A 20,007-nucleotide genomic window follows, 5' to 3' on the forward strand; every position below is an offset into this window, starting at 1 on the left:
TAATAATAAAAAATAAAATTGTTTATTGCAAGAATTTATGTCCAGTGGTCCCACTTGTTTACTTTCAGGATCTATTGATGGCACCATGTATACTTTTGAGAGTACTTTTGATCTGGTGAGGTTATTTTATATATGTATTTCGCCAGAAGGTTGGGGATATGAGCCGTATATGCAAAGGCTTGCTGAGATCCACTTAATATACGCAAATATGTTTTGACGCTAGTTTTACCACGGTTTTGACAAATGGCAAACACGCGTTGGTAGATTCTGTATTATTACAGAGAAATCATTAATTAAGTTATTCACAGGGCATGTACAGTAATTAATTCAAGTGTTCGATACATACCAGGAGTTCGTATCTATGGTACCTTTAATACGTGTCCTGGAGCTCGATGCTGCTGGTCGAAGCCGAGATTTTATACCTTTTACTGCGATTTTTTTTAACATGGAAAAGGGATAGTTAAACCCCATTCCTTCTTGATGTAAATTCAGGCAGTGTTTCACGCTGCTTCGGCAGTTTAATTAGCAACGCCCCTCGGCAAAACCCGAGTCTTATAAACAGAAGCGGTAATCTTTGATACTAGCGCGAGCACTGGGAAATGGCTCTCTCAGCTGTTACGAATGAATCACAAACGAAAAGAGTCAACGAGACGAACAGGACACTAAGGTACGTTATCACAGCGGTAGGCAGAATGTTATCACTGAAATTCAGTTGCATTTGCGCGATGTAATCTAGCAGAGAGCTTCTGCACTGAAGTGATGCATCGCTGTGACTACATCAAATAACATGTCGCTTCACGCGCACGTCAGAAATGGCTTGATGTGTGGCTTCACTTTCTCGACAGGTTTGCATCAGTCACATCAGACCGAAAGGGCGGTTAGTTACCTTGAACGAGTGATGAAATGCTTGCTATTTTAAACGCGAAAAGATCGCTGTCTCTAGGAAAAAGGGCAAGTAGCTAGCATGGACGTGTGCGCGCTGTATGATGACTATCTCGCGAACAAATCAACACGCTGCTGTATGTCAGATAATTTATGGATAAGTTTTCGGCATGAAAATCTGTTTACACGTTTGTGCTGTGTCCATGTAGGAGAACCGAACTGAACCAGATGGACATAGTTTTTCTGTTTATATGCGAGAAATGGCCAAGTTTAATGGGTCGGCCGCTGTTCCGTAAATGTGTGTTTGGTAGTTTGTCACAGTTGCATGCGAGTGGAATGTCACGTGTCTCGTGCTGTCACAAAGCGAGGTATCTGCATGAATACCATAAATATAAGTAGCCTACACGAGGGAGCAACAACCATAGCATCTCTCTAATTGAACGACAAATTTGATATGTGTCCATGAGTCGCGTTTTGAAACTACTGATATATGATTTTAGAAGCAAACGTGATATTTGTGACCCGAAATGGGTGGCAGATGTAGAACCAACCAGATTATAAGAATTTTACTTGTGCCGCCCACTACTGATGTAACCAATCAGATAGGGAAACAGTTGTAAGGTTTCCGGTTTCAGCGAAAATTGATGCAAAAAGCCACGCTGTGGCTGGTAGTGATTAGTGAGAAAAACAGTCGTCAAAGCTAAGCCATCTATCAATAGGTTGTGCAACAGCCACTGAAATCTGAAAACATGCCTACCGCCAGGTAAGAGCACCTTTTGATGACATGGAACGTTTGCGGGGCTGTTGTTATGGTGTTGTTTAGCGTCTGTTGACATAGTGTTTCCCCATGAGTCAATTCTCGTGGCGTTTTGAGTGGGACCGGTGGTGCGTTCCGTAAACACATGGCGTGAACATCAGAGTAGCAAAAAATAAAATAAAAAAGAATATTTTTGGAAACATGTTAGATTCTCGCAGTCTCCACCAACAGCGTTACGATGGATGTCATAGGACCTTTTTTTTTTAGTTTCGAAAGTAGTGTATACAGCAGTTTGTCCACGGAACTGCTTTTCCTCGTTTTTTCCACCGTAATGCAGTCGTACCCACCCACAGTACTTAGGGATAAGGTAACTCCGTTTTCATGGATTAGTATGTTAATAATGCCACTAGGCGTCAGTTTGTCACTTAATTCATAGTGTTTGAGACGTGAAACATGAAACTGCTTGATTTTTGATGTTTCGAGGCTTCCGGATTTGATGTTCTGTCTCTCACGTGAACATATCAGAGTTAAAACTGACTTCTTCCGCATTTTGTTCTGCACGTCTGTTTCAAATGAAATGGACTGAAAAGTTGCACTGCAACGTCTTTGCCTTTCGAACATAGTTGTGGTGGCGGAAGGTCTCGTGAAACTGTGTGGTCAGCATTTAAACATGTGCCTCACATGCACGTTCGTAACTAGGGGTCACAAAAAAGCGCAAGCTTGGCTGAGTCCAGTGTCAGCTGTAGGTTGGGGTAAAAAAAAATGTGATTCATTTTATGTAATTCCCCCCACGCCTTTCCACTTTTTTCAGTTGAAGAGATATTCACTTGATTTACTTTATCAACTGAATTTACCAAATATTCAAAGGTAAATTCCACTGTCGATTTAATAACTGTTAGAGACCGACATTTTTTTCCCACGCATCTAGTAAATTGTGCCTGGTCTCTTCTTATTCTTGGTGGTGATAAGTTTGCGAGTCTGTGGAGATAAGTATGTGTACAAAATACCAGTGTTAATTCAGTTTGGCTTGAAGTACCACACCACTTAACCTTTCATTCACCTTTTTTTTTACTGTTCTGTAGTTTCTCCTGTTGTTTCCTCCAATGGCACAAAGGTAGCTTTCTTTCTGCCCAAGCTTCTCTTTATGTTTGTATGTAGTGTTAATTCATTGGCGTTTAGCTTGGTTTTTGGTAAACATTGCCTTACAAACCTACTGGGTGTCTTACATCACAATAGTCCATGCCAATGCCTTAAAGTATGTAATAAATAAATATAAAATATAAAACTGCTCTGGTGTTGTGGTCATTTGTTAGGTCCCAAAAATCTTCTTTGTTTTAATAACCACTACTTAAACAGCTGATGTAACATAGAAAACCACACAAGGATTTTTTTTATTATTATTATTATTATTATTATTATTAATGAAGTAAAATGGATGAGCATCCAGCAGTGAGACAAACAGAAAGGGGAAGGACATAGGGTGTGTGACCAGGTCTTGCCAGCAGAGCCCAAAAGCTTCACCCTAGTCTTTCATGCAGATCTTACCTGTCTCCAGCAGTGAAGTGCAGTGATGCCCTAATACAGAAAAGTGCACATACGTGTGTTAGATACGCCCAGCAGAAAACTGCACGTGTGTATCTGTATCAGACATGCCCAGCAGCAGACACTTCACACACCACCTGAAGGACAGCAGCACACTTATCAAAACGCACACACCACAACAAGAGAAAAGGAGAAAAAGATAAACATAGAACAACTTAAAATATGGGGTATCAGGGACTTAACATCATCATGAACAGAATGTCCAGTTGATCCCCATCACAAAGCAGCGCAATACCTGCTTTTCTACTTTTTGTAGAGTCAGTCCCAGAGACGATTCGGTTTGATATGCCATAAGAGGTTCACAATTCAATATCACCACGATTTGACAGAGCCTAATAACAGTTCGGTGACAAAGTGTGTATATTCGGAATTGATATTTAATTTTTAGCCATGCAAAATACAAAATAAATTCATGTCATTTGAATAAAGGTCTCTATTAGACAACACAAAGAGATCAGAACAACAACAGAAATTTTCATAAAGATCAGAAATACAACAAAAGTGTCTTAAATACAAGCTACCTCAGTGCTTCCCAGCAGCAAAGTTAGTCATAAATATTAAATTAAATTACTAACATGACATCATTAATCATACATTAAGTATGAGACTCTACATTATGAACTGAAATGGTTTTATAGTATATAGTTTCTTGCATAACAGCATACCATAAATCCCTTCACGTTTTTGTTGTTCTGTCATTTTAAACAGCAGTTTTCAATGATACATGTACGTAACGCGTTATTTTGACACTGATAGTAACGTTGGGATTAGTTTCAATAAAGATTAGTTTTTAAATGATGCATAAGATAATATACCATAATTCCATTATAGCTTTCATTGTAAAGGCATCTTAATCGGCGATTTTCGGTGACTGATGTTTGTATCTCGCAACACAATGTATATTCAGGAGAAGGGTCTACTCGTTTATTAAGTCCATGCACATTAATTAAATAAGAGTCTCAGCTGTAGACAGAAGTTGAGAATCGTAGCCAAAGAAACTTTAATTTCTAGAGATGGTCAGGTATACATTATGAACAGAAACTGTTTCTTTGCATAACAAGACACTATAAATCCCATTCCCCTTTTTACGTTGTTCAGTCATTTAAAACAATTTTCAATGACACACATATGTAATGTGTAATTTTGACACTGATAGTAATGTTGGGATTAGTTGAAATAAAGCTTAGTTTTTAAATGATGCATAAGATAACAAGGTACCATAATTCCATTTTCACTTTCATTGTTAAGGCATCTTAATCGGCGATTTTCGGTGGCACAGTTCGTATGTAATGTGTTCGCAATGCAATACTGTAAAACTTGCTAGTCACATATATTAAGGAGAAAAATATACTCCATGCACATTAATTAAGAGTCTCAGTTGTAGACAGAAGTTGAAAATCGTAGCCAAAGAAACTTTAATTTCTAGAGGGTAGGGTACAATACAAAGTAACAAATATAGATACAAGTAGGGTACAAAAAAAGGAGCAAATATCGCGATATCATTTTCTTACTTACAAAATGGATCATAGTATTTTTGGATCACGATATACCGAATTTCGATTTATTGTCCTATCCCTAGTCAATCCGTAGGTTTTACACCTCTGTTATAATAGTAATAATTAATAATAAACTTTAATACTTCTTACTGTTTTTTGTATCATTAAGTGAAAGAATGTTAGTTACTGTAAACAGTGGGATTTGTCACATCTGTGGATTTACTTTATGGTAGTTCGTTTATTCCCCGTAACACAAAACTGTGCTTTGCGTTCACTGCTCTTAGACTGCTGGTAAGTCTCAAAAACTAACATGCCCTCAAAAAACACTACATTGTGTCTGTGGTCTTAAATAGTCAAATTAATGTGAATGCAGGGCTCTGTCTGTAGCTGTTGTTTGTGCTTAATTAAAGGAAATGAATGAATTAGTTTGGATAGGGGAGGTGAATTAGCGTAGCCTAATTGTGCAGCACATTGTTTTCATTGGAGAAAACATGTTTAAATACACATGTTACAAGCACAAACCACAAAGAGGAAAAACTGGATGCCCTACTCATGGAGAATGATTCTCTGTAGGCTGATACATTTTTTCTCCCTCTCTCTCTCTTTTTTTTTCTTTCTTTTCCCGCAGTGAAAATGCCCTGTTTGGAATGGGAAATCCCCTGCTGGACATCTCGGCTGTTGTGGACAAGGATTTCTTGGACAAGTGAGTTTTTATCCTGTTTGAACTCGCTGATGATGTGGCACCCAGCCTCTCTTGATGAATCACTGCATCTCACTCCAAGGTCATGAACCATAAATGGAAAAAATGATGAGCTTCCAGAAATAAGATCAGTGTGTGTGTGTGTGTGTGTGTGTGTGTGTGTGTGTGTGTGTGTGTGTGTGTGTGCTGTTCATGTACTGATGTGGTAGTGTGTAGTGGAGGGATGTTACTGAAACAGGCCAGACACTGAAGTCTAACTGACTCTGAGGTTTAACACTGTGTGTGTGTGTGTGTGTGTGTGTTAGGTAAAGCTAACTTACTGGGGATTGCGACCTGACTGCACACTCTCGGTGTGGGGCACAAAATGCCGTTTCCCACTAAGTGAACAATGTTTTTCTAAAGTGTATTGTTGTTATCGATAAAACAAAAAGTGTCAAAACATTTCTTTGGTTAGAGTTAAGGTTAGGGTTAGAGTTAAGATTAGGGATAGGTTGGTATTCTTTAGTTATAGGAAACTGGGAGTGAGTGGGAATTCCCCGCTTAGATATGAATACAAACTTGTGTGTGTGTGTGTGTTAACAGGTACGGTCTGAAACCTAATGACCAGATTCTAGCAGAGGAGAAGCACAAAGCTATGTAAGTATTATGTCTTTTTTCCATATTTTAAATAGCGTTGGTGTTATTGAATGGATTGGATTGCTCTCTAATGTGTACTCAACCAAAACTGCTTCATGCTTGTGTTTTTAGTGGAATGTGTTTTAGCCACTTTACATAAGTGTACAAGTAAGTCATAATTGTGCAAATATGCTTGTGGAGTCAGTGGGACTGGGAATAAGGCAAGTTTGTGTTGTGAATGAGCTAGGCTTGTGTAACAGAGCAGCTGTACTGACATATCGGCCCACATTACAGTCCCGCATTGCTAACATGCTACATCTGTTAGTCTCTGAGTTCACGCTGGCATAAGGACGTGCTCTCCAGTCAGCGTTGGTGTTAAATATCAGTCTGTGAAGATAAGGAGAAGCAGAGTTTAGCCAGGGTGATTATGTATTTCCTTAACTGAGGACATTGTATTTACCTGTTTAAACATCTGCCACATTGAATTTTGCTACCCTGTAGCACAAGTAAACAGAGAGAGAATTCTAACCAATATGATCTGAGTTTAATAAACACAGATTATGTTAAACACCTTTGTCTTTGGAAGGACTCTAGGCCGTATTATTCAGTTGTGTTGTACACAAGTGAATGTCACATTTAGATGAAAATCCACATTGTAACAAATGCATTCTAAACCCGTATAATCAGGACTGAGCATTTAGGTAAATTTGTTTTCTCTAATGTGGAAAAGAAACCATATGCAGACCTCTCTAGTTTTCCTGCAGAACTGAAGTGGGGTGGAATCTGAAGCGTGTTTAGTGTCTGTGTTCGATAGTGTTGGTGGGCGTGGCCTGTGATGTGTATCCTAAGTGTGTGTGTGTGTGTGTGTGTGTGTGTGTGTGTGTGTGTGTGTGTGTGTGTGTGAGTTGGTGGGGTGTCCAGCTGTGTTTTGGTTGGCCATATCCAATGTTCCACGCTCTTCATTAGATTTGTCTGCTGACGCACATCAATAGAGTTTTTTTTTTTTAACATATTTTTCCTCCTCTTTCCTTTCATTTCCTTTGTTTTGGAACAGAGCAAAAGAATAGAACAGTGATCCTATTTCCCTTCTCTAATACGGGCAGTTTGAGTCTTCACCACTCACGCTTCTTTTTTTTTCTCTCAACATGTCTGTTGAATAATAAACTCTTCATCTAACACATGGAAGCTGCTGGTTTCAGTCTGTGGATTGTATTACGTGTTTCAGTGTATCTTGTGTCTCTCTGAATAAGGAGAAAATGTGGATATGTATGTCTTCCTCAGTTAACAGGCTGTTTAATGAATATCACTGAGATTTAGGGTGAACCTTGGCTGGATGAGATTTGATTTTAGGCAGTTTATATGTTGCTAGTAATGAGATATCTCTCCTAATTCATGCCAATTATGAATTTTACCAGAGTTTCAGCTGAAGGAAAACTCTTTTCCAAAACTCTTTGAGCACTATAGTTACATGTCACAGACTGTTTCAACTATAAATTGGTATGCACAAATGTACTAGACACTTTGGACATAATGTACTTGAGTTGTACTAGTGTCCTTATTGTCCTGGAGTAATTGTAGGGTAATAATGTTGGCAACAGATGCGTGTGTGTGTGTGTGTGTGTGTGTGTGTGTGTGTGTGTGTGTGTGTGTGTGTGTGTGTGTGTGTGTGTGTGTATCCTTGTGTGGTGCACGCTCCAGCCTACACATTGCCAAGGTACACAAACATACTTCTAATCTCAGTATCCAGACACCCACCGTTGTGCATTTCACACTCAATAGCTAAAATGTCCAAATCATCAGTGTTGGATTTCTCCACCAGAGACAATGGTAGTGCTGTCCAAACAGTGGAACTGGTACACATGTTGGCCAGGCCAGGATTAGTGCAGTCCACTGGTGGTAATTCCTGTATTGTGCTGAAGTGAACAGGTGTTTGGCGTTTTGCTGCTTGTAAGTTGTGCCCTGGACACCACTGTTGAAGTTCTGCATAATCTGAACCACAGTCAGTTCTATGAAAATGCAGCCGTGACAACAGCGTCTGAGTTCATTTTCAGTGGAACTCTGTGAAAGAAGCACACAGAACAGAGAGCTGTGAGATAAAACAGCTTTCACAGGTTAGCAAATTCAACTCAGACTTTTGCATGTCATGGATGTGTCTCCTCATTTATCAACTCAGTATGTCGCTATGGCAACTTATGCTCCATGCCTAACCAGCTCTGGAGCAGGTTGAACTTAGCTGGTGTCACCTTTTCTCCCCATCCCATAGGAATCAGCGCATGTGTAACGGCGTGGGTAAAATAAATTTGTGTGGAAAATACCACTTTCAAATATGAGGCCAGGAGAAGAATAAAAAATTACATCAGCGAAGAAGAAAATTCCACAATACTAAAGCTTTTTGTTAAATATCTGTTTAAAGCGGTGGTGTTAAGTCTATAAATATTGTCAGGTTTAATACAGTTTTAACATAATGGGGACCCTAACTGTGCTCTGTGTAGAGATTTGACTGTTTTAAGTATTATAGAATGTGCACATGCTTTGTATGTTGAAGGTTGTAAATATTGTTGTAAAATTGTCTTTCATATGGTTATGTTTCTGACTCAGTCTGTGTGCACAATGGAGAGATTCTTGTGGGATGAAATGTTTGTGTGGAATTTTTCAAGATGAATTCTTCAAGCCCTGTGTTGAACCACTGGAGTCAAGAGACCTTAGCCCTGCCCATGCTCCGCCCCTGTCCTGCCCACTGTCTAGAGGGCTTCTCCTCTCAGGAGTGTAATTTGGGGGGAGGGGGGCAGAGGCCTCTCTTATCTCCTGCCTCTTATTTCCGTCTGCGTTTGCTACAGGGAATGCGCTCTGGTATTTATAGAACATCTGTATCATTTGGAGAGTGTGGACCAATGAACTCATGCACTAAATCAACTTTTTTCCCCTTTAAATAACTTACTACTTCATTTAATGTTTTCACATTTAACTTTCATCTTCTGCTAAAAATGCTTAATAGCACTGGGACTGTAAGCACAGTGAGAAATGATTAGGCCAGTGACTAATTACTTATTAAGAGATTAGTGATGAGAGGGTGCTTTCATATGCATGAGAAAATATCCTGAGTATTCACCAGATCTGTCTCTACATAACACATTACTGCTTAATAACCTACGAATAGTCTATGCATATGAATTATAAAGGCTACCAGATTAAGGAGACCCTTGTTGGAATTAACATGTCCATATTTCTGCCCACACATTCTCACCTCAGCAACAGCGTCACACATTTCACAGGCATGATCAGACAGAGAGAACAGGATTCACTGTGTGTGATCAGACAGAGAGAACAGGATTCACTGTGGTGTGTATGATCAGACAGAGAGAACAGGATTCACTGTGCTGGCCGTGTGACCAGACAGAGAGAACAAGATTCACTGTGCTGGCTGTGTGTGACCAGACAGAGAGAACAGGATTCACTGTGCTGGCTGTGTGCGATCAGACAGAGAGAACAGGATTCACTGTGCTGGCTGTGTGTGATCAGACAGAGAGAACAGGATTCACTGTGCTGGCTGTGTGTGACCAGACAGAGAGAACAGGATTCACTGTGCTGGCTGTGTGTGACCAGACAGAGAGAACAAGATTCACTGTGTTTGTGTATGTGTGTGATCCGACATAGAGAACAGGATTCACTATGGTGTGTGTGTGTGTGAGAGAGAGAGATCAGACAGAGAAAACAGGATCCAGTGTGCTGTGTGTGTACAGTAAATGGTCTGAGTGGTGAGAGAATGAGACCAGATTAGTGATCTGACAGTTAGGTTATCACTGTGTTAGATCCAGGCTTATGAGTGTTACACTGTCAGCCTTAAATAGTATCATGTCAAGAAGAAGCCCTCTTTTCATCTGCCCTAATCTTTTGGTTAAAGGGTTTAACAACTTCTATTTGGAGCAAATCCAAATCAACAAGAGTCCTGACCTCATTTCAAAAAAAAAAAAAAAAAAAGAAAAAACTTGGTGGAGGGGTGAATCTGAACCCTGCAAATTACAGTCATTTCTTGGGTTATAAGATCAAGCGTTCAAATTATACTGTGCCCACAGCTAACTACAGACCTGCTAACTTAGTGGGTTTCAATCACTAATTGCATGGTATAAATGGGTGTACACACTGTTTCTACCCTGGAATTCTTTACTATAAGAACTTGTATATAACCTACCAATTTAACTGGTATAGCTTTGTATTAATGATGTTCTGCACAGACCCACTGTTTATGACATCATAATGCTATTGTTTGATGGACGGTCCAATCGCCTGGCAGAGACACAAGCTCCAGAACCAGCACATGCTGACTGCAGACAGTAAACATTACACCCACTGACACTTTCACCTCAGAGAATTTAACCGTAGTTACATCTCATCGGCGAGCAGCTGGTTTTTACCTCCGATTATAATTAACTGCTGTGCGATTGCTTAATTTGGTAACTCAACTCAAAACAAATGTAATTCTCTTAATTAAGTCATTATTTGGTCTACAGAATAACTCATTCATTCATTCATTCATTCTCTAAACCGCTTATTCTAATTACGGTCACGGAGGGTACTGGAGCTCAGCGCTCATTGGGTGAAAGGCGGGGAAACACCCTGGACAGGTCGCCAGTCCATCACAGAGAATAACTGATGAAAAACAAATATTTCAGCTCCTAAATGTTTTTACTAATCAGGAAATGAGTGAAGAAATAGCTAGAATGTTAAAGGTTTATTAACAGGCCTATACTGTTAAATCCATGGTATAACAATGAAAGCATAAATGTGAAACTGTTTTTCTTAGATTTTTAAGCCCTTACAGTGTGTCCAGTCCTTTGTCTCTAAAGCGGATCTCACAAAGGCCATGTGAACTGGTCCGGAGAACTCGAGCCTTGGTGTGAATGGTGGGAAAAGAGTTTTGGGACCTTTAAATATACAGACAGTTTAAAATATGATCTGAAAAGGGAATTTGACTCTTTCATAGTGCAACGAGGCCCTAGTTTGCACAAGTGTGGACTGTTAACTGTTTGTCATTCACCTGCTTAAGCTTGAAATGTTCCCTGTCTCTCTGAGGTTTCTTGATAAGAGCACCTACTCTAGCAGACAACACCTGCATTTATTTCTGGAGTAGCAGAACCATTTTGATTAAACCTTACTGTTGTAACTCTGTGACTTCTGCTAGTAGTTCCCTTTGGACGTTGTTGGTTTTAATAAAAGAGAGAAGCTCACTGCAGAGGATCATTAGTTCTTGACATTAATGTACATAAGATTATTTCAAAAGCTTAACCTATTAGCTTAAACTTTTAAAGTAAATAACAAACTTGTGCCTGAGGTCAGGTCTGCACAGTTCACATCTACTCATCTCTCGAGAGTCACACTGTTCACCCTACCAGGTCTGGCCCATGTGTGGTGTTAATGTATCATAATGTCCTACAGAAAACCTGTCACCCACAGGCTTCTATCATTCAGCAGGGGTTGGGGGTTTCAGTAGTGTGGGAGTGTGAGTTGTAATAGGATGTGGACTGGTTTCATGCCATGTGAGCCACCTTAGGATTGCCCGGGTTAGGGGAGTCAGGGGTTAACTTATGTGATCCTACCATGAGGTAAAGTGCCTAATGTCCTCATGTGACCCCTGTGACATTTAAAGCAGCAGTCCTCTGCATCCTCCTAGTTCACTGAACTTAAGGTGCTCCTGCCATAAACAAGAAATCACAACATCCACAACATGAGAGATTACCTGTAATTGAGTTTATATATATATGTGTGTGTGTGTGAGTGTGTATGTGAGTGTGTATGTGAGTGTGTATGTGAGTGTGAGTGTGTATGTGAGTGTGAGTGTGTGTGTGAGTGTGTGTGTGAGTGTGAGTGTGTGTGTGAGTGTGAGTGTGTGTGTGAGTGTGAGTGTGTGTAAAACCTTGAGTGACGACAAATTGAATGTGCGGACTGTAGCAGTATACAACACTGCCACCTACTGGTGAGCTGTTAACCAAATCTGATATTCAGTGAGTTGTAAAATTACTACTGTAGACCTACAGGTGGAGGCAAATCCTTTGAAGTTCTTGCTCAGACATGGCCTGTCCTTAAATTCACTCAGTTTCTTTTTTTCTTGTTTTACTCTTTGAGATGTTTTTGTCACTGAGCCCTCTGTAGATTTGAGGCCACTGTAGACAGACTATTTCGGTCTGGTAAACTAGTTTATTAATTGTATTTGTCTCTTATGGCAAAAACATTTGCTTCTTGTTTACATGTCACTCATTGTTCATAATGAGACGCTGTGTCCCTTTTGGTTTTCAAAATCACATTGTCTTAACGTTGTCAAGTTGTTATAAAGCTGTACCACTTCATACCAGTGCCTTCACATGAATTGACCCTTAACATTGACCGTAACTGTTCCTGTTGAGATGCAGTCTGTTAGATCCGTAACTTCCTGTAGAGAAACTCAGCTGTGTAAAAGATGTTTAAAAGATGTAGAAACCCATGTTTTCTAATACCAGCATGACCTCCTTTAAACACACACACACACATACACACACACGGCGAGACAGAGACCTTTTAGTATGAGAAGTGTTAGAACAGTGATGTCGAGCGTGTGAGGCAGTGAATGTGGAGGTAGTAATCCAGCATGCTCATAGTGATTAGTGCCATGTAAATGAGAAGGCTACCCTCTAATAGACAGAGTGAGAATAAAATCCTCATTATTCCCGCTGACCTGCCGTTCCCATGAATAATTCACCAGGACTCCATTGCTTCTCTATTTATTAGCATTCCAAATGGGTGAGTGAACGGGCTGAGTCAGGGAGGGAGTAGGAACACACATACAACAAACACACACACACACACACACCCCAAAGCTCCTGCTGCTGCTGCTGAAGCATTGATATGAGTGTGTCTTACTCAGCCCTATAAACACTCTTTTTTTTTTTTTCTCAGAGTTGAAACAGAAACCCCAGTGGGTCTGTACTTGCATGCATGACTGAAGGAGAGAGAGTGAGAGAGAGAGAGAGTGAGAGAGGAAGGGAAGGAGAGAGAGAGAGGGAGGGAAGGAGAGAGAGAGAGAGAGGGAGGGGGAGAGAGAGAGAGAGAGAGAGTTAGAGAGAGAGAGAGAGAGAGGGAGGAAGTGAGTGAGTGTGCGTGCATCAGGGTGTGTGTGTTTTTGAAGGGCTGAGTGTGTGCCACTTGAGTGGATGCACTCGTGCTTGATCACATGTGTGTGTGTGTGTGTGTGTGTGTGAGTGAGTAAGTGTGTTCGCTTCACAGCTCCTCCATCTTCTCTTTCTGCCAACCCTGCCACCCTGCTCCCCAGAATACAAGTGCTGGTCAACATCTCCGTCACCCCATTTAGGTTAATATCCTTTCATGCCCCTGCTGGGAAAGGTTAAAGATCATCTCACAGGTGGTGCTGGGGCTGAGCTTTGGATCTGACTCCACTGTTAGAGAGGTAGCGAGACAAAAGCACTGATATCCCAGAGCAGCGATTGGTTGTAATACCGTTAAAGGTGTCTGTCACCTGACTGTTATAAATCTGTAAACAGCCTGCACCTGCAGAATAGAGATGAGAGAGAAAGAGTGAGGGGGGGGGCCCAGCAGACAGCACATGAACATTAGAAATAGCTTACAGCAGCCTGGTGACATAACCATTCTTAAACAGAAGTGACGACCAAGTTGAGACAGGGGTCACATATTACTCACTACATTTTATTAACATAGCAGAGGTCAAACAGTGCATTTTCTCAATGTACAGCCTTTAAGCATTGTTGTTTTTTTTTTTTACATTCAGACATTGTCTGTGAGGACAGGTTATACATTTTAATGTTTTAAACTCTGTATTCATTCATATTCATGCTATAACCCTCCCCCTCTAGATTTAATTCATCACTAATGGAATGAGAAGCAGTGATACGTATGAATTCGATTGGTCTGATTTTTGAGTTTACTCATGATTTGCCAGAATCCTGTTGGAGGAAACTGTATGGAGACGGCTGATGCAATCAACGCTCAGCCTGGGAGGATGCTGTACAGATTCGCCTGTCGTTTTCTTAACGGCCACCAGGTGGAGCAAGAGCTTAACAAGGGCCCCCACCCCAGCCCCCACCCCCAGGTTGTGTGAAGGAGGATTATTTCTCCTTGGTTAAATCGAGCGTGAGTGACATTTTTCCAGGTCACTCTAATTTGAGGTTTTTTTTTTTTTTTCTCCGAGTGAAAACTGGTTGTCTGCCAGGCCACAGGCTGCTTCTCTCCAAATGAAAGGCAGCCCTGTTTTCACGTGGGAAATGACTCAAATGGACACTCACCCTCATTAAAATGGGATGTTCTGTTCGCAACGCACTATGTGTCTTTACTCAAATTAGCTTTCTCGTTCTTTTCTTTCTTTTTGATCAAAAACCCCGCCCCACAAAGGTTGGAGCAAGGTGCCTCTCCTGGCCTGTTTAACCTATATAAACATAAATGGACTATTTGTTCATAGATATGGAAGGCAGTTTTTTTCTTTTTGGAAATGATTCATCTTTGTGTCCAGACCTTGTTTTTGACATGGTGTTGCTCAAGCAAAGCCTATGTCCATGCATCATGTTATGTCACCATACTGTTTGTGGCGCATGCACCAGTGCTGGAATAACTCAGAAGTAACTAAATAAAACAGCAGTGCAGCTGTAAGGACTTCGTTAGCCTATATGTTTGTAATAACAGACTCTGACTCATTCACATCCCTCAAATGTGGTTTTGTAGTTAAGTTGTTCACAGACAGTTGTTTAAACCCACAATGAAAAGCTAAAATGATTTTTTTTTTTTTTGCAGCCTTATGTAACAGCAGCAGCAGAACATTTGTGAGTTGTGTCGTTTGTTTGCTGTCGTAAAGGAAACACGAAGGGCCTTCCTAATGGATGGTGACGTGTACTGGTTTATTTAGAAATGATTCTGCTCAGGCAGCAGTCAAACTGAAAGTACCACGTGATGTTTGAATCAGTTGTCCGTCAATACGGTGAACCTTACCCTTGTCTGCCTGCCCTGGCAACGAACTGACCATACAGAGTAGGTGGTATACAGATGGCAAAGCTGTCGAGCGCGTTGATGCACTTAAGAAGAATGTTATCTCATTGTATGGCTCTGTCAGCTCATCTACTTCTGCAGTCTGGAGCAGAACATGATTATTGATTTGAAATAAGAAAAGATAAGATTCAACCTTGGGAGCGGTACCCGAGTGAGTCCCTGAGAGCGTTGTAATTAATGGGGCTGTCCTCCATCACGGCACGCTTTCAGAGGAGGGGTCGACAAGGTTATCGATTTTAAACAAACAAACTATACGACCCTCTCTGAAAGCTCAGGACAAACAATTTAATTGAGGGGAGAAAAGCAGCAATGAGCCACTCCCCCTCTTCATTCTTTATTTGATTCACAAAATCTGCTCTCCTCTCTACTGTAGAGACAATGACTGTGTATTGCACTGCACCACTAGGACTGTGAAGTTATACGGGCCTGAGGGAGGAACTGTAAGCAGAAAGACTAATCATCCTGTTATGTAACCAACTCTCCAGATGACTCTGTCCACATGGGAATTAACACAGACCATCTTAGTGTGTAACACAGCATGTTTCACAGTACAGAGTGTACAGCTATTGACAGAAAAAATTAATTCCCCATAAACTTATCGAAAGGTTGAATTTGTTTGATTCAGTACACTTGAACACGGTGAAAAGCTTTGTCATGCTTATCCTTTTTTTGTGTGTACAAGTCTGCCTTGTGTCTTTGCGTTAGTGAGCCGTGTTTACAGGATGTTCCTTGCTCTCTGCGTTGTGGGTCGGTTTGCCGGAACACACACGTCGGCTCTGAGTGTCGGAGTTCCTGCCCGTGCAGGCTGGAATGATGATGTCATTCCTGAGGGGAAGAGGTGGATCCTTTTCAAAGTTTCCAAATGACATCATACTCTCGGCTAAGATGAGTTAACATTCATCAACTGTCACCTTTCTGAGGTTTTGCTCGAAAAGGTTGTGGCAGAAATGTTTTGATGGGGGTGGGCCTTACGTTTGGTGGAAATGTTTTGAAGGCGGGTGGGCTTTACGTTTCATGGAGATGTTTGATGGAAATGTTTTGATGGTAGAGGAGCTTGTGTTGGAACTTTTGAAATGTTGTTCCTCTGGAGGTCTGGCACCCTAATACATCCCCCCCTACATAGTCTGTTTGACTGTGCTGTACGTTTGGCCAGCAGTGGGGTGATTAGTAAGTTGCTTAGACTTGAACGCTGTTAAAAGACCTCGTAGTTGAGTAGAAGGCTGGAGCTGCCACGACGATCGTTAGCAATGAATTACCTCAGTGATCTCTCTGGGCACTTCTCCCTGAAGGCTCAGAGGATACACATCCGATTTAGCCATCGATTAAAGCAGGATATCCTCGCTCAAATCACTCACAGATGGGCTTTTACCGAGCACAGCTATCAAGGATGATCAACATCAGGGGGAAAAAAAAGAGCTTAATAACATTGAACCTGCCTCTTATTTGAGGGCAGCCATTGAACAACCATTCAAACCACTATTCAAATCACCCCTTGTGCCCCCACCAACACCCCCCCCCCCCCTCCATCTACCTCACCCCACCTGGTGACTTTTGTAGCAGCCGCAGATTCTGTGTGGACTGTTTTCTTGTTTTGAATTTTTTTTTTCTTTCTTTACTCCAGAGACAACCCTTGGTGTCCAGTGCTTGGTGCAATTCATTATTAAGCATCACCATCACAAACCACTAATCTTAGCAGTGATGTTAATGTTATGTTAGTACAGTGTCCACAGCCAATGAGATGTTTTAGGCTGGTACGTTAGCATGGAGTTGTGTCTCCCTTAAGTCAAAGTGCACAGATTGATATGTTTTTTTCACTAAAATTTATATTTAGTTAAAGAAGTTTTTTTTTCCTTAAAAAACAAAATGTCAGTGATGCACTTTGGTTACCCAGGCATGCATTTGCCTTCACTTGGTTGCCAAGTGGATGTAGAGCGACATTGATAAGACATTGTAAGGTATTTGGCCTTTGCCTGGTCTCGCAGACATGGTCAAAATGTATTTTACACTCTATAATCTTACAGTATCAGAGCGTAGAGGGGCATGTGCCAACAGCTGGCTTCTCTGGCTTAGATTTAGACAGGAGAGAAAATTCACACTCAAAAAAGACGACTTTCACACATGTACTTCAACTAACAGGGGTTATTTGATGACATGTCTGTGTGGGCTACGTGGATGTGTGTGAATATCCAACAGATGTCTAAAAACCTGATGTACCATGAAAGTGCAATTCACAGCAAAGCCATGGAATGTCTCTCTGTCTGACGCTTTAATACAGTTGATTAGTCAGTCTCTACTCCCCTGTGTAAATACAAGTGACAGCTTCATCAGAGACTAACACAGGAGGAATGTATAGAGGTTTTGTGTTCATGCACAATACATCCTAACGGTCTAAATAAATTAATTGTTTCTAGGAATAAGCTAAAATGATGTCTGTTTCACACACATGGGGAATGAGCCGTCTTTTAAAAAGTTTTTAAAACTTTTTCATCGAGATGTTGAGTGTTTTTGTTTTTAAGTTTCTCTGTGAGACACTTTTCAACCCTTGTAATGATGAACCGTATCAACTTGATATCCTTCCATAATATTCACTGTTATACACTTTTGAGCTTTTTGTCTAAGCACATGAAAACATCCTTCGGCATATAAGAGGCTGTCTGCTTGTCTCATTACTGATGTGCAGTTCCCACTATAGAGGACTATAGAGGAATCTCTGTTCTATATTTACTAGTTTTATATAGCCGAGTTTGTGGAAAATTGAGAAATTGAGAAAGGTCAAACTAAGACCAAAATGCTGTTGACTCCACGTAGCAATATCCACAGAACTTTCTACAGTGTAGCGATTGAGAAGACAACCAGTAAACAAGTATCTGCAGAATTTGTTTATTTAGTAAGTTAGTCAGTTGTTTGTTTCTTTACTAACAACAAACAGCTAAACCGTGCTCTTTATTGTTTACTTGTCTTGCTGAAGTACGGTTTACCTGGGGAGAAACAAGGCGAGAGAATGAGCTGTTGAAAGAAAAGTACCATGCTGGTGACTCAAATTCTGTCAAAATCGCTCAAGGCTATTTTTATGATTCATATTCAAGGGAAACTCCAGGACAAGTTCTTGTGTGGTTTCTCAAAAAAGAAACCGTGGTCCCCCAGTTGCCCATTGCTTCTGACTAGTTCCTGGTATCAAATCTAATGGGCATATCAAAAGCAAAATCAGAAAGAATTGAAGTAACACCGTGTTCCCTCTTCTGACCTCTCTCCTCTATTTCTGTGCTTTTCATCCAACTTCATTCTGAGCCTTAATAGCGTACATTTCTGAGAACGTTCCGGAGATTTTTTTAGACAAGGTTTTATGAGTGGATGAATGAAATGAGAGCACACCAAGGAGTCATGACTGTAAATTATTTTATTCAGACACTCATGGCATCAAGACGATTAACTATACACAAAAAACAACAACAACACAACCCCTCTTAATTCTGTTTGTGTAGATGTTGAGTTTGATTAATCATTCTGTTTAGTCATTTAAATTTACTCACAGCAGGAAACCTGTAGATATGAATGGATGACATAGATGTCTGTAATCATCAATTACAATGATGAAGAGGCCTCAGTATTAGCCTAGCTCCAGCGCTGCTCTGTTTTTTCCCTTTTGCTCCATGGTGGTAAGATGCAGATTTTAAGAAAACCATTTAACGTGCTGGAAACCCACACTGCCTCGGCAGGAAAAGTTGACTCCCACCTGATGTCAGGGTTTGTGTCACTCAGCAGTCAAGAATATCCATTTTCTCATGAGGTGGGGCTGAGATAATAGGGGCTGTACAACTGTTTGTATCAGTTCTTTTCTTTTCTTTTCTTTTCTTTTCTTTTCTTTTCTTTTTTCTTTTCTTTCTTTTTTTTTTTCTTGGTTCAGGCATGGACCACTCACTCTTAACAACTGTTTTATGCTGCATCTGAACTTAATTAACCCTCAAGTTCTCCAATAAACAATGGCTCTGTCCATCTTACGCTGCCTTGTTTTCATGTTTCACAAATGGAGTCTGAAATCCATCAGTGTCACCTTTGATGTTGTAGCAACAGTCTCTTTAAATGATTCCATTCGCAGAAATCACAGGCAACGGAGCTTTGTTTGGTAGCGCCTGTGAACATTAACAGGGAAACTAGCTTCCCTTTGACAGTGGTTATTCTTCCCATCATCTTCACATAACTGACATTCACAGAATTCTCCTCACCTTCTTCCATGTGCTGGGTTAGTGCTGGAGGAGGGGTGGCCCTCACCCACATTACGTAGTGTTTATATTTATACACAGTAACATCACCATATTTCATTTCAAAAACAGTGAAAAAATGATAGCTTAGTTCAAACATTTTAATTTCATTGTTGGAAATACTGTCTCATAGATTTCTGTCAGTGAAGCCGATTAAAAAAAAGAAATGAAATGATTTTGATGGTGTTTTTGTTGCAGAACTACTGAAATAACTATATTAACAGCATGTTTTGGAAAACAGACGGACACGATGAACAACTGTTCAGACAGGGTATCCCTACCAACACTTTCACTGCAGAAAGGTCCAATCATCCTCCCAGATAATGACCAAAAATGTAGCTGTGAACAGTCAATGAACAACATTTGTGCAGAGTTATGTTTAACAAGTTGTTATTTGAATCGTTATTCTTATAGCTGCTACATTTCTGTTGCACATTTTGATTTTTATGCCAATAAACCTTGTGGTCTGTCTCAGACTCCTTGCATACCATCTGTAAGTGCATGGTGAAGTTAAAAGATTTAGAGGGATGGATCCATGTCTCCTGCTAATCGCAAATATGTGGATCTGTCCAGGGTGACAGAGCTGTGAACAGGCCAAAAACCAGCCAAGAATGGCTGCCAGGATAATGCACAGAGAGAGATTTATCGCAGCAG

General features: G+C 40.6%; 1 protein-coding gene across 2 annotated transcripts in view; it reads left to right on the forward strand.

Moving 5' to 3' along the window:
* Positions 1 to 585: 585 nt before the first annotated feature.
* The window catches only part of adkb (adenosine kinase b), a 110,840-nt gene continuing 91,418 nt past the window's right edge, over positions 586 to 20,007 (forward strand). The window contains exons 1-3 of one of the 2 annotated variants that reach the window (XM_030774183.1): positions 586 to 667; positions 5,366 to 5,440; positions 6,020 to 6,073. In XM_030774183.1, the coding sequence (XP_030630043.1) occupies positions 600 to 667; positions 5,366 to 5,440; positions 6,020 to 6,073 (197 nt within the window). In that variant the 5' untranslated portion in view covers positions 586 to 599. Of the gene's footprint in view, positions 668 to 1,561; positions 1,646 to 5,365; positions 5,441 to 6,019; positions 6,074 to 20,007 lie in introns of those variants that run through there. The other variant, XM_030774184.1, reaches the window with a different exon arrangement.

This window comes from Chanos chanos, chromosome 5 (assembly GCF_902362185.1).
Source record: "Chanos chanos chromosome 5, fChaCha1.1, whole genome shotgun sequence".
Lineage (NCBI taxonomy): Eukaryota > Metazoa > Chordata > Actinopteri > Gonorynchiformes > Chanidae > Chanos > Chanos chanos.